Here is a 14,743-nt window from a genome sequence, read left to right on the forward strand (position 1 = left end):
CCTGTTGTATTAAACATGCTATATGGGTTGATTTAAGATTAGTGCCCCCCGAAGGTCTTCAGCCGTGATTGACCAGTCTAGGGCCAGATGTACTAAGCCTTGAAAAGTGATATATTGCACGGTGATAAAGTACCAACCAACCAGCTCCTGTCAGGTTTCAAATCCAGCCTGTAACATGCCATTAGGAATTGATTGGCTGGTACTTTATCACTTTTCAAGGCTTAGTACATCTCCACCTAAGCCTGCAAGTTAATATTAAAACAAACATTTTTTCTGCATTTCAGTTTATGGTAGATATACTTTTTACCTATTGACATTTTGCAGCCTACTTCACTTGATTAGCATTAGTTAATTTGGCATGGGTAGCAGTAGCTAAACATACCTTATTGAGAAGTCTTATACCTTGATTATCATAACCATGTTAAATGTTTTTATTTCAATACCACAGAGTCAGATGGAATTCAGTATTTCCTCTTTACCTGCTCAAGACTCAACAAGTTGTCCTGCACAGAGTGAGCAGAAACAAACCCCCAAATCTTTCAATCAAAGCAACCAAAGTAAGACTAACCTTGTTAGTGCCCCAACCAAGCCCACAGCAGGAACGAGGGCAACCAGCTGTGAGAGCTCAACACCAGTCAGAAAAGAAGAGGAGTCAGCCTTTTGGAAAATAAGCATGGAGCGGTCTAGGGTTGAAGGCTCCCAATCAGAATTTCAGTCGTTAACGCCAAGCCAAATAAAGTCTTTAGAAAAGGGAGAAAAGCCACTTCCAGTCTATAATAGACAAGACTCATTCCAGAAGGAGAAGGAGGTATTAGCAAAGCCAGACAAACCTGAGAAGCCTGCAGCAGTGCCCGAAAAGCCAGCTGTAGTTACCAAACAGCCGAAGACCGTGAATCCAGGCATTGTCTCGCCACCTTTGAAGAATTCTAGACCAAGCCAGTCTTCTGTCAGCACTGTTGATGATGTTTTTCTCCCAGAACCACCAGCACCAGTACAGCCAGTACAACCAGTGACAAAAACCAGCTTAGAACCAGGCAATGAAGAGGCTTTGTCAACAGGACCTCAGCTGTTCTCGCAGGTTGGTGTAATTGATGATGATGATTAACTTTTTAAGTCATAGTTTTTGAAGGCTTTGGTTAAAAATTATGTTATCAGGGGAGCTAGAATTAAATTGATTCCATTCAGTATTATCATTTATTCATCAATCACCATATTAACTGGTAAGTGCATAGGCTTAATCAAAGCATCTACAGAAGGTCTCATTACTTTATATATTTTTGCTTTTTGGCCACATGTAGTGGGTCCTACAAAGTAACTAAAAATAGAAAACAAACTGCATCACAAACAATAAAATAGTTTCTGCAGCGGGGTACATTGGTTTCCACAGGAAAAACATCGGGGTGTAGAGATGGATCAACAGGCTAAAGCTTTAGACTGTCCCAGGATGCATTTGGCACCCCGCCTCCAGGCACTGGGAGCTCAGTTTCGATTTGGTGCCTGCAGAAGCAGGTGACTTAACATGGGGGCTGCACTGGGCATCCCTGAAAAAGCTTTTTGAAGACTTCAAGGGATGCAGCACTTACATGTCAGGATGACATTCTGTGTTGCGTCTCCGTGACCTCCCAAGCCGCGTTGCATACTCCCGCTGGCTCTGTTCCCCGGCACTTGCGGCAGAGACGCTCCGGCTCTAGGCATACGGTCGCAGATGCTCTCCTTGTTCGCATGGCTGCTATAGAAGGGTGGAGGTAAGAGGGTCCCCCAGGCGGGACCCGCCATTTAATCGCATTTCAGTCGCAGTCTAAGGAGACGGACTGCGACGCTGGCGTGTACACTGTAACAGAGCAGGGACCCCACTATATCCAAAAGGCCATAGTAGTACAGGTCGGATATATTAATATCCACTTTATTAAGACTCCATAGTACCAGGTGGTGAGGACCAGCATTGGGGAGAAGGCACTTGACCTGTAGCCCCTCCCCCAGCTCCGGGCGCCATCTACTGCTAGTGTTCCCGCCCTGGAGCTGCCTCACACTTTCCCTCACTCCCTGACTGAGACGCTGGGCGTCATCTTCTAGGATTAGCTGCGACTGGTCTCCGGGACTGCAGGGCAAGATCTCCTCTGTAAATCCGCCTGTACATCAGCGCCATGGTTTTACAGACATTTAAGTATTCTACATGTCAATATTAAGACAGCGTTAGTTAAGAACAAGTGTAACTGTGCCAGAATATATTGTACGAGTATTCCGATACATACATCCAGTCTCCGACCGCAAATTGTTATACATATATATATATATATATATATATATATATATATATATATACATATACTAGTTCAGTGCAGTTTTATTGTATTACTAAAATAATTATCTGCATTGTCACTGTGACTGTGTGTGCCTGTATCTGCTGTGTGGATTTCACTTTCAGTGTATCACAGCTATATCTATCACTGTATTCTGTACTCTAAGGGACTAGGTGCATCAGGGTCTCATATATAGTGCTGCACAATATTTACCATCAAGTGTATTCTATTGTGTACTCAGTCACATACTGCCGGATTTATTCGCTGGTGTTGTGTACTTTGTACGCAGTCACATAGTACCGGATTAAAACGCTGGTGTTGTGTACTGTGTATGCTGTCACATACTTGGGGATTTATTCGCAGGTAGTGTACTCTGTCTGGCTCTATCGTACTCATACGCTCTGCGGTTACATTCACTAAAATGTCTAACACAAAAGGCGGGAAATCCATGAATGCTCCTGTATCATGCAGCACATGCACCAGGGATTTGCCTGAGGGGGAAGCTTTGTATGATGGTCTGTGTAATATGTGCCATACACCTCCCAGTCAGTCCGCAGCTCCTGTAACCAATCAGGAGCCACCTTGGGCGGCGTTCTCATCTATGCTCAATACGCTTGTGACACGCCTTATGCTACCTATGGGACCTCCTCTGCCATTGCAGTCACATATTGTCCCTATGGTAAGTCCGCCTTGGGCGGATAATTTGTCTACCCAGTTGCAGCAATTGAATCAATCTTTGGTTAGACATAAACCTACCCCACATCACTCTGGTGTCAAGGGGTCATCTAAGTGGGCCACTTCCTCCTCACAATCCCTCTCTCGGAAGAATCTGCTGAAGAGGATGGAGAGTATACTGACCTGTCAGACACTGATACAGCTGCTTCTGACGAGGAATCTACAACTCAGGTTGATGTCCCTGACCTAGTGGTTGCTATTAAGCAAATTCTACAAATAGATGATGATGTGGATCCCACTACTGTGTCTAAGAAACCTGATAAGTTTAAACGTCAGAAGGTAACTAAAATATTATTACCGCATTCTGACCATTTAGTAGACATACATCAAAAACCCTGGACTTCGCCAGGAAAGAAGTTCTCCCTATCTAAAAAGATGGTAGCTCGTTATCCTCTCCCTTCTGAGTTGTGTAACAAGTGGGAAATTCACCACCGGTGGATTCCCATGTCACCCGTCTCGTGGTGTCATCTGTCACCTCACTGAAGGAACAGACAGATATGTGGAGGGTTGCCTGAAGTCTATTTACTCCCTTACAGGTGCTGTACATAGACCCACTATAGCAGCCTCCTGGGCTGCAAAAGGAATTCAAGCATGTGTTCAGGCATTAGAGGAGGAGCTGCCTCAGGATATATCGGACATTGCCAGACAGTACCTGTCTCACATTACCACCACTGCCTATTACATTCAGGAGGCGTCCTCTGAGGCAGGTGTAGACCTGAACTCCAAAAAGATCTTGGAGGTACTCCCTTTTAAGGGAGACATCCTAATTGGGGAACATCTCAATAAGATTGTGACTGACTTAGCGGCTACTAAGACTGCATTTCTCCAGAATACTAACCCTTCTGCACAGAAGACAAAAGGTATCACTTTTCGCTCCTTTCGGCCTCAAGGGAAAGCAAAAAGGTCAGGCATTCCCGAGACAATCTCATGCTCACAAAACCACCAAGCCCAAGGCAAAACAATCCTGGGGACCCCAGGGTGGGAGTCCGACTTCTGCGATTCACCCAGGTCTGGTTAAAGACCACTTTAGACGCATGGGTGCGAGACGTTGTCTCTCGCGGGTACGCAGTCTCTTTCAAAAGATTTCCCCCTCGCCAGTTATCCCTTCGGATCCGTTGAAGGCGCAAGCTCTACGTCTGGTTGTGCATTCCCTACTTGATACAGGAGTGGTAGTGCCGGTACCTATGTCCCAGAGGGGCAGAGGATACTACTCGACCCTGTTTCTAGTCCCGAAACCCAATGGGTTTTTCTGGCCTATACTCAACCTCAAATCATTGAACAAGTTTGTGAGTGTCCAAGTTTATATCGCATCAGCAATATCTGCGGTTTGCTATTGGCAACCTTCACTATCAATTCCAGGCTCTGCCGTTTGGACTGGCCACGGCCCCTCGGATCTTCACCAAGGTTATGGCCATGATGACGACCCATCTCTATTGCCAGGGAGTCAGGATTCTGCCGTATCTGGACGACTTGCTGATTCTGGCAAACTTCCACGATGTCCTCATCAGTTATCTACACCTGACGATAAACCTCCTACAAGCCCACGGGCAGCTCATCAACTGGAAGAAGTCCTCGCTGGTTCCTGCTCGGAGCATGGTGCACCTGGGGGCCGTGCTGACCACACGCAGTCAATGGCTGTTTCTGTCTCCTGAGAAGGTCCTGAAACTTCAGGACAGGATCAAATACTTCCCATCTCGCCCAAGAGTGTCGATACACTTGGCGATGCAAGTACTAGGCCTCATGGTGTCGGCGTTCAACATGGTAGTGTACGCTCAATTTCATTCCCGCCCTCTGCAGAGGTTAATCCTTTCCAAGTGGAACGGCCTGTCTCATCGGATCAAGTCTCACATGATCTCCTTGACTCTGGCGGTTTGTCTGTCGCTGACCTGGTGGCTACAGGACCAGCAGTTGAGCAGGGGCTGACCAACTGGGTCCTACTGACTACGGACACCAGTCTGAGGGGTTGGGGTGCGGTGCCACGGTGGCGTACATAAACCATCAAGGCAGCACTTGAAGCCGCATGGCAATGTTGGAAGTTGTAAGGACAAGTACTATCTGCGCAACCCCTTTAGGTTTAAAGGGACATTAGTATGGAAAAAATTGGGAGAAAAATAGTGTGAAAAGACAGAGAAGAAACATTGAGAGATATGAGGTATAGTTGAGAAAAGGGCCGTGATGGCCAGACTAGATTAGTAAAAGTGGTGCAGCCAAATAGGTAAACTAGTACCCTTGCTAGTGTAGGCTGAATGAATAAATAAGAAAGTACCTTGGCGCACCGGGAGTAAAGAAGAAAGTGTCAGGAGGCAGAATGGTCAGACTGATTTTAAATTTATTTGTACATTTAAGATATATAAAACATAATCATAAACAATATCTATTATAAAAAATATATATATATAAAATTTCATCCAGAAAAATTTATATCACACTTTGTCTTATCATGAATAAATGAATACAGCAGTGTGATGATGATCTAATAACTTTCACAAGTCGTCATTTCAGTGTGCCAATGCTCATAAATTTATGCTCGCCCCACAGGGCATAGGAAACAGTCCCGAGACCTGCTTATCCCACGTAGGTGATAGTAGATGTCCTTTTTAAAGAAGCAGTTTTTTAATTTTATGGGTTTTCCTATATAAATGTGTCACCGTGTGTCACCTCGTCCCAGCCACTTATATTTAAAGGCTAATGGGTGTCTTAGGAGAGAACACGGTTAGATATGCCCTTATCCACTGTAGTCATTTGATGTTATATGAGTGACTTCCGGGACTCCTCTTATTTTTACACACCGCACATATGTAAAGATAGTGTTTATCGGGTAACAGTACCTGTACACCGAGAGTGTTCAGAGTCCTCCGTTTTCTCCTTTCCCACGGGTCCGTATCTGCAGGACCTCCAGTGGGGCCGGGCAGCCGATTCCCAGAGCTCCGACGAAGCCCTAGATGGGAGAAACGCGTTGGATTGCTGCATGACAATTTCAGAAGCCGGAGCTCAACCCTAATTTCCACTCATTTGCTGACTACACGTAAATCCCGGAAGCCGCGAAACCGGAAGCGACTGGCCTGCGTTCCACGCTTGCGGGCCAGACGATACGAGCTGTATCGGAGCTCTGGGAATCGGCTGCCCATGGCAAAAAGACTATATACATGTACAGGTGGGCTCTGTACATGTATATAAAAGAGCCCCCGCCATATTTTACTAAGTTTGAGCGGGACAGAAGCCCGCCGCCGAGGGGGCGGGGCTTCTCCCTCAGCACTCACCAGCGCCATTTTCTCTCCACAGCACTGCTGAGAGGAAGCTCCCTGGACTCTCCCCTGCTTACACACGGTGAAAGGGTGCTTAAAAGAGAGGGGGGGGGGGGGCACATAATTGGCGGTTTACATATTACACAGCGCTGCTGGGGAAAAACATTTTGTGTTGGTCTCCAGGGTTATTGCGCTGGGGTGTGTGCTGGCATACTCTCTCTCTGTCTCTCCAAAGGGCCTTGACAGGGATACTGTCTTCAGAAAAGGGGTTCCCTGTGTGTGTGAAGTGTGTCGGTACGCGTGTGTCGACATGTTTGACGAGGAAGGCTCGCTTACTGTGGAGGGGGAGTGTTTGAATTTCAGGTCGCCGTCGGCAACGCCGACACCGGAATGGGTGGACATGCTGAATGTCTTGAATGCAAATGTCAATCAATTGCATAAAAGGTTAGGCAAGGCAGAAGCTAGGGATCAGTCAGGTACCCAGTCCATGCCTGTCCCTGTGGTGCCAGGCCCGTCGGGGTCTCAGAAGCGCACCATATCCCAGATCGATGACACAGATACCGACACAGATTCTGACTCTAGTGTCGACTATGAAGATGCAAAATTACAGCCGAAGGTGGCAAAAGGTATTCGGTACATGATTATGGCCATTAAAGAGGTTTTGCATATTACTGAGGAACCCGCTGACCCTGACACGAGGGTACACATGTATAAAGAGAAAAAGCCTGAAGTCACTTTTCCATCATCATTTGAATTAAGTGAATTGTGCGAAAGGGCTTGGGACTCTCCAGATAGGAAACCACAAGTTCCCAAAAGGATTCTTATGGCGTATCCTTTTCCACAAACTGATGGGATACGCTGGGAATCTTCACCAAAGGTGGACAAGGCGCTGACACACTTGTCCAAAAAGGTGGCACTGCCTTCTCAGGATACGGCTTCCCTCAAGGAACCGGCTGATCGCAGGCAGGAAATTACCTTGAAGCACATTTACACTCACTCCGGTACTATTGCTAGACCGGCTATGGCGTCGGCCTGGGTTTGTAGTGCGGTTGTGGCATGGGCAGATTCCTTATCTGCGGAGATTGACACCTTTGATAGGGATGCCATTCAAATGACCATAGAGCATATCAGAGATGCTGCCTTGTATATGAGAGATGCTCAGAGAGACATTTGTTTATTAAGCTCCAGAATAAATGCTATGTCTATTTCTGCTAGGCGACTCCTGTGGACCCGGCAGTGGACGGGAGATGCCGATTCTAAGCGGCACATGGAGTCCTTGCCGTACAAGGGGGAGGAGTTGTTTGGAGACGGCCTCTCGGACCTTGTCTCTACGGCTACGGCTGGTAAGTCGAATTTCTTACCTTATGTCCCCCCGCAGCATACTAAGAAGGCACCTCATTATCAAATGCAGTCCTTTCGTTCCAATAAAAACAAGAAGGTGCGGGGATCGTCCTTTGTTACCAGAGGAAAAGGCAGGGAAAAGAAGCTGCACACAGCTAGTTCCCAAGAGCAGAAGTCCTCCCCTGTGTCTGCAAAGTCCACCGCATGACGCTGGAGCTTCCCGGGGGAGGCAGATCTGGTGGGGGCTCGTCTTCGGTTTTTCAGCCACGTCTGGGTTCAATCGCAGGTGGATCCCTGGGCAGTAGAGATTGTTGCTCAGGGATACAGGCTAGAATTCGAAGACTTGCCTCCTCGCTGGTTTTTCAAATTGGCTCTGCCGACTTCCCCGTCAGAGAGGGAGCCAGTGTTGACAGCAATCCAAAAATTGTATGTTCAACAGGTGATTGTCACAGTTCCTCATCTCCAGCAGGGAGAGGGATATTATTCAACCCTGTTTGTGGTCCCGAAACCGGACGGTTCGGTCAGGCCCATTTTAAACCTGAAATCTCTGAACTTGTACTTGAAGAGGTTCAAGTTCAAAATGGAATCACTCCGGGCGGTCATCGCCAGCCTGGAGGGGGGGGGGATTGGATGGTGTCCCTGGACATAAAGGATGCATACCTTCATGTTCCAATATTCCCCCCCCCCCCCCCCATCAGGCGTTCCTGAGATTTGCAGTGCAGGACTGTCACTACCAATTTCAGACGTTGCCGTTTGGGCTTTCCACGGCCCGAGGGTTTTCACCAAGGTAATAGCGGAAATGATGGTGCTCCTCACAATTATCCCATACTTGGACGATCTCCTAATAAAGGCTAGATCTCGGGAGAAGTTGCTGGACAGCGTGTCTCTGTCCATGAAGACGTTGCAGCTACACGGCTGGATTCTCAATATACCGAAGTCCCAGCTAGTTCCTACAACGCGTCTGACCTTTCTGGGCCTGATCCTAGACACAGACCAGAAAAAGGTTTTTCTTCCGATCGAAAAGGTTCAGGAACTCATGACCATGGTCAGGAACCTATTGAAACCAAAGAAGGTTTCAGTGCATCAGTGCACGCGGGTCCTTGGGAAGATGGTGGCTTCATACAAGGCCATCCCTTTCGGCAGATTCCATGCGAGGACTTTTTTAATGGGACCTCTTGGACAAGTGGTCCGGGTCCCATTTACAAATGCGTCAAAGGATCACCCTGTCTCCCAGGACCAGGGTATCTCTCCTGTGGTGGCTGAACAGTGCTCACCTTCTAGAGGGTCGCAGGTTCGGCATTCAGGACTGGGTCCTATTGACCACGGACGCAAGCCTCCAAAGCTGGGGAGCAGTGGCACTGGGAAGAAATTTCCAAGGTCTCTGGTCAAGCCTGGAGACTTGTCTCCACATCAACGTCCTGGAGTTGAGGGCCATATACAACGCCCTGCGTCAAGCGGAGAACTTACTTCGGAGAAGACCGGTTCTGATTCAGTCAGACAATGTCACGGCAGTGGCTCATATAAACCGCCAGGGCGGAACAAGGAGCAGAGTGGCCATGGCAGAAGCGACCAGGATTCTACGCTGGGCGGAAGGCCATGTAAGCTCGCTGTCAGCGGTGTTCATCCCGGGGGTGGACAACTGGGAGGCGGACTTCCTCAGCAGGCACGACCTGCATCCGGGGGAGTGGGGACTTCATCAAGAAGTCTTTGCACAGATCGCGGATCGGTGAGGCCTGCCTCAAATAGACATCATGGCGTCCCGTCTCAACAAAAAGCTAAAGCGGTATTGCGCCAGGTCAAGGGACCCTCAGGCGGTAGCGGTAGACGCTCTGGTGACACCTTGGGTGTTCAGATCGGTCTATGTGTTTCCTCCTCTTCCTCTCATACCCAAGGTGTTGAGAATTGTAAGAATAAGCAGGGTCAGAACAATCCTCATTGTTCCAGATTGGCCACGGAGGACTTGGTATCCGGAACTGCAAGAGTTGATCACAGAAGATCCGTGGCCTCTTCCTCTAAGGCAGGACCTGCTGCAGCAGGGGCCCGGTCTGTTCCAAGACTTACCGCGGCTGCGTTTGACAGCATGGCGGTTGAACGCCGGATCCTAGCGGAAAAAGGAATTCCGGAGGAAGTCATTCCTACCGTGATCAAGGCTAGGAAAGACGTGACGTTGAAACATTATCACCGTATATGGCGGAAATATGTTTCTTGGTGTGAGGCCAGAGCTGCTCCTACGGAGGAGTTCCATTTGGGCCGTCTACTTCACTTCCTTCAAACAGGAGTGACCGTGGGCCTAATATTAGGGTCCATAAAGGTCCAGATTTCGGCCTTATTCATTTTCTTTCAAAGAGAATTAGCCTCTCTTCCTGAGGTACAGACTTTTGTGAAGGGGGTGCTGCATATTCAGCCTCCCTTTGTGCCTCCGGTGGCGCCTTGGGATCTTAACGTGGTGTTACGTTTCCTCAAGTCACCTTGGTTTGAACCACTTAAAACTGTGAAGTTGAAATACCTCACGTGGAAAGTGGTCATGTTGTTGGCGTTAGCTTCGGCGAGACGTGTTTCAGAATTGGCGGCTTTATCGCATGAAAGCCCATACTTTGTTTTTCACGTGGATAGGGCAGAGTTGAGAACTCGTCCTCACTTTCTGCCAAAAGTGGTCTCATCTTTTCATGTGAACCAACCTATTGTCGTGCCTGTGGCTACAAGGGACTTGGAGGTTTCCGAGTCCCTGGATGTAGTCAGGGCTTTGAAGATTTATGTGACCAGAACGGCTCTGATCAGGAAGACTGAAGCTTTGTTTGTTCTGTATGCGGCCAACAAGGTTGGCGCCCCTGCTTCAAAGCATACTATTGCTCGCTGGATCTGTAACACGATTCAGCAGGCGCATTCTACGGCAGGATTGCCGTTACCGAAATCGGTTAAGGCCCACTCCACTAGGAAAGTGGGCTCTTCTTGGGCGGCTGCCCGAGGGGTCTCGGCATTACAGTTGTGCCGAGCAGCTACTTGGTCGGGGACAAACACCTTTGCAAAGTTCTATAAGTTTGATACCCTGGCTGAGGAGGACCTCCTGGTTGCTCAATCGGTGCTGCAGAGTCATCCGCACTCCCCCGCCCGTTTGGGAGCTTTGGTATAATCCCCATGGTCCTTACGGAGTCCCAGCATCCTCAAGGACATTAGAGAAAATAAGATTTTACTTACCGGTAAATCTATTTCTCGTAGTCCGTAGAGGATGCTGGGCGCCCGTCCCAAGTGCGGACTTCTTCTGCATGACTTGTATATAGTTATTGCTTACATAAGGGTTATGTTATAGTTTTCGGTGATACCGTGGCTATGTTGTTGTTCATACTGTTAACTGGGTAAGTTTATCTTAAGTTATACGGTGCGATTGGTGTGGCTGGTATGAATCTCGCCCTTAGATTTACAAAAATCCTTCCTCGTACTGTCCATCTCCTCTGGGCACAGTTTCCCTAACTGAGGTCTGGAGGAGGGGCATAGAGGGAGGAGCCAGTGCACACCCAGAATCCAAAGCTTTCTTAAAGTGCCCTATCTCCTGCGGAGCCCGTCTATTCCCCATGGACCTTACGGAGTCCCAGCATCCTCTACGGACTACGAAAAATAGATTTACCGGTAAGTAAAATCTTATTATTAATGTGCTAATTACCCATCTGCACATCTTGGCAACGAGATACAGTCTCCAGTACAAAACTACAACATTCACGATCCTTGAAATCAAATTTTCTGGATGTCTGCTGTCTGTAAAATTAATAAATACATGGCTAAATGCAATTGTCTAGGCTAATTGGCATCCATGCCTTTTTGGACGGAAATGGCAATTGATAATTGGCAAATCTATCTTATAAACACTCGGAATGTAAAGTCCCTGCCAATGCTCACTAGCAAATTAGTCTTTTTAATTGCACAGTCAATGAAAATTTACTGTTGTTTAAATGTTTATATTCTTGGTTGTATTTTAGCTGTGAGCTTATGTATGTATGTATGTATGTATGTATGTATGTGTGTGCGTGTGAACGTCTGTACGTATGCATCTGTGTATGTGTGTGTCTATCTATCTATCTATCTATCTATCTATCTATCTATCTATATATATATATATATTTATATATATATACAAAGACATTTTGAATGAGGCTTCTGTATACAAGTAACAATGCCATGTAAACCACAGCAGCTCCTGCCTCTATTTCCCGGGGGTCTGCCGGTCTGAAATACACACATGCATGGGATTACGATCTAGCGCATGCTCACTAACCAACAAGCAGGCTTCAAGGGACTGCATTGGCTGTAGCCCCTTGAAGCCAGATAGGGCTACTGTTATAGCAAGGGACTGGTTTCTCATGTGAAGCACTCTCTCTGCTAACTGTAGTCTAGACTGACAGACCCAGGGGGAGATAACACCTCCCCCTGGGGAAGTCTGACCCTCATATGAGTAGCAGGGAGTGCTTCCAAGTGGTAAAATGGAGAATAGCTACAGTATTCACTATTCAGAGGCGTGCATGAAACCAGTTAACAGAGTGTCATCTAAGTAAGGCTTACTGCATCTCTGGGAGATGGTCAGTATCAAGAATGTTATCAGTGGAAATTGCAGCAGCCCAGATTTCCTTGTGTATGTATACAACAGAGCCCAACAATGCCCCACGGCCCTTGTTTCAGGCTACCAGGGTACCTGGAACAGCTCCAGACATGCACCCTACTTTCAGTATAGCTGCTCAGCACGTCATTGTCCGGACGCTGCTGTCTTGTATGCAGAATTTCAACAGCACTACATACATAGCCATCGGAAGAGATGGAAACCATTCTGTAGGTAAATAGGTAAAAAAGTAGGTCTTATCCATGTAACCAGTCATATTCTTAGATGTCTTTTTGCTGGCTTTTAAAATAAAAGCCTGATTGGTTGCTAACATGGGGGTATATTTACTAAAATTCGTAATTGTCGAGATTTGGAGGGAGATTAAATAGGAATGACATTGAATGTGTGAATTTGCAACTTTTTGAATTTTTTACACCTCATTTACTATGCTGTCGTATTCTGCATTTTCGTGTTTTCCGATGTCGATGTCATTCGTAATTTTGGGCAGTGTTTTACGGGAGTGATTAGTAAAACACTGCCGAACTTAACACAATGAATCCGGTCCGAATCTGTGAGATCTGTGCAGGGCTTCATTGTGTACCTTAAAAGAAGTGTATAAAGTGTTAAAAATCCTGAAAAAATTTGCGTGGGGTCCCCCCTCCTAAGCATAACCAGCCTCGGGCTCTTTGAGCCGGTCCTGGTTGTAAAAATACAGGGAAAAAATTGACAGGGGTTCCCCCATATTTTAACAACCAGCTCCGGGCTCTGCGCCTGGTCCTGGTGCAAAAAATACAGGGGACAAAAGACGTAGGGGTCCCCCGTATTTTTAACACCAGCACCGGGCTCCACTAGTCAGAGAGATAATGCCACAGCCGGGGGACACTTTGATATTGGTCCCTGCGGCCCTGGCATTAAATCACCAACTAGTCACCCCTGGCCGGGGTACCCTGGAGGATTGGGGACCCCTTAAATCAAGGGGTCCCACCCTATCCAAGGGCGGTGGATGGGAGGCTGATAGCCTTTTGTGTAAAAAAAAGAATATTGTTTTCTCTGACGTCCTAGTGGATGCTGGGAACTCCGTAAGGACCATGGGGAATAGCGGCTCCGCAGGAGACAGGGCACATCTAAAGAAAGCTTTAGGATCACCTGGTGTGCACTGGCTCCTCCCCCTATGACCCTCCTCCAAGCCTCAGTTAGATTTTCTGTGCCCGACGAGAAGGGTGCACACTAGGGGCTCTCCTGAGCTCTTTGTGAAAGTTTTAGTTTAGGTTTATTATTTTCAGTGAGACCTGCTGGCAACAGGCTCACTGCATCGAGGGACTAAGGGGAGAAGAAGCGAACTCACCTGCGTGCAGAGTGGATTGGGCTTCTTAGGCTACTGGACATTAGCTCCAGAGGGACGATCACAGGTTCAGCCTGGATGGGTCACCGGAGCCGCGCCGCCGGCCCCCTTACAGAGCCAGAAGAGCGAAGAGGTCCGGAAAAATCGGCGGCAGAAGACTTTCCTGTCTTCAGATAAAGGTAGGCGCACAGCACCGCAGCTGTGCGCCATTGCTCTCAGCACACTTCACACTCCGGTCACTGAGGGTGCAGGGCGCTGGGGGGGCAGCGCCCTGAGACGCAATAAATCGTTAGAAAACCTTTTATGGCTAAAATAAATGCATCACATATAACTCCTGGGCTATATGGATGCATTTAACCCCTGCCAAAACATACAAGAAAACGGATGATAAGGACGCCGAGAAAGGGGCGGAGCCTATCTCCTCAGCACACTGGCGCCATTTTCCCTCACAGCTCAGTTGGAGGGAAGCTCCCTGGCTCTCCCCTGCAGTCACTACACTACAGAAAGGGGTTAAAAAAGAGAGGGGGGCACAAATTAGGCGCAGTATAAACAATACAGCAGCTATAAAGGGAAAAACACTTATATAAGGTTATCCCTGTATATATATAGCGCTCTGGTGTGTGCTGGCAAACTCTCCCTCTGTCTCCCCAAAGGGCTAGTGGGGTCCTGTCCTCTATCAGAGCATTCCCTGTGTGTGTGCTGTGTGTCGGTACGTTTGTGTCGACATGTATGAGGAGAAAAATGATGAGGAGACGGAGTAGAGTGTCTGTAATAGTGTTGTCACCCCCTGGGGGGTCGACACCTGAGTGGATGTACTGTGGAAATTGCGTGACAGTGTCAGCTTTGTATAAAAGACAGTGGTTGACATGAGACAGCCGGCTACTCAGCTTGTGCATGTCCAGACGTCTCATATAGGGGCTCTAAAGCGCCCGTTACCTCAGATACAGATGCCGACACGGATACAGACTCCTGTGTCGACGGTGAAGAGACAACCGTGATTTCCAAATAGGGCCACACATTGCATGATTGAGGCAATGAAAAAAGTTTACACTTTTCTGATAATATGAATACCACCAAAAAAAAAAAAGGGGTATTATGTTGGTGAGGAAAAACTTCCTGTAGTTTTCCGGAATCTGAGAAATAAAATGCGTGTGTTTCCCCCCGATAACAATTGATCATTTCTAAAAAGTTATTG

General features: G+C 47.5%; 1 protein-coding gene across 3 annotated transcripts in view; it reads left to right on the forward strand.

Annotated features, from left to right (window-relative positions):
• Positions 1-14,743, forward strand: part of C4H1orf198 (chromosome 4 C1orf198 homolog) — a 76,631-nt gene that overhangs the window by 53,438 nt on the left and 8,450 nt on the right. For all 3 annotated transcript variants that reach the window (XM_063917931.1, XM_063917933.1, XM_063917932.1), the window contains one exon: positions 449-1,078. In XM_063917931.1, coding sequence (XP_063774001.1) covers positions 449-1,078 — 630 coding nt within the window. The remainder of the gene's footprint in view (positions 1-448; positions 1,079-14,743) is intronic.

Source organism: Pseudophryne corroboree, chromosome 4, assembly GCF_028390025.1.
Source record: "Pseudophryne corroboree isolate aPseCor3 chromosome 4, aPseCor3.hap2, whole genome shotgun sequence".
NCBI classification, from domain to species: Eukaryota; Metazoa; Chordata; class Amphibia; order Anura; family Myobatrachidae; genus Pseudophryne; species Pseudophryne corroboree.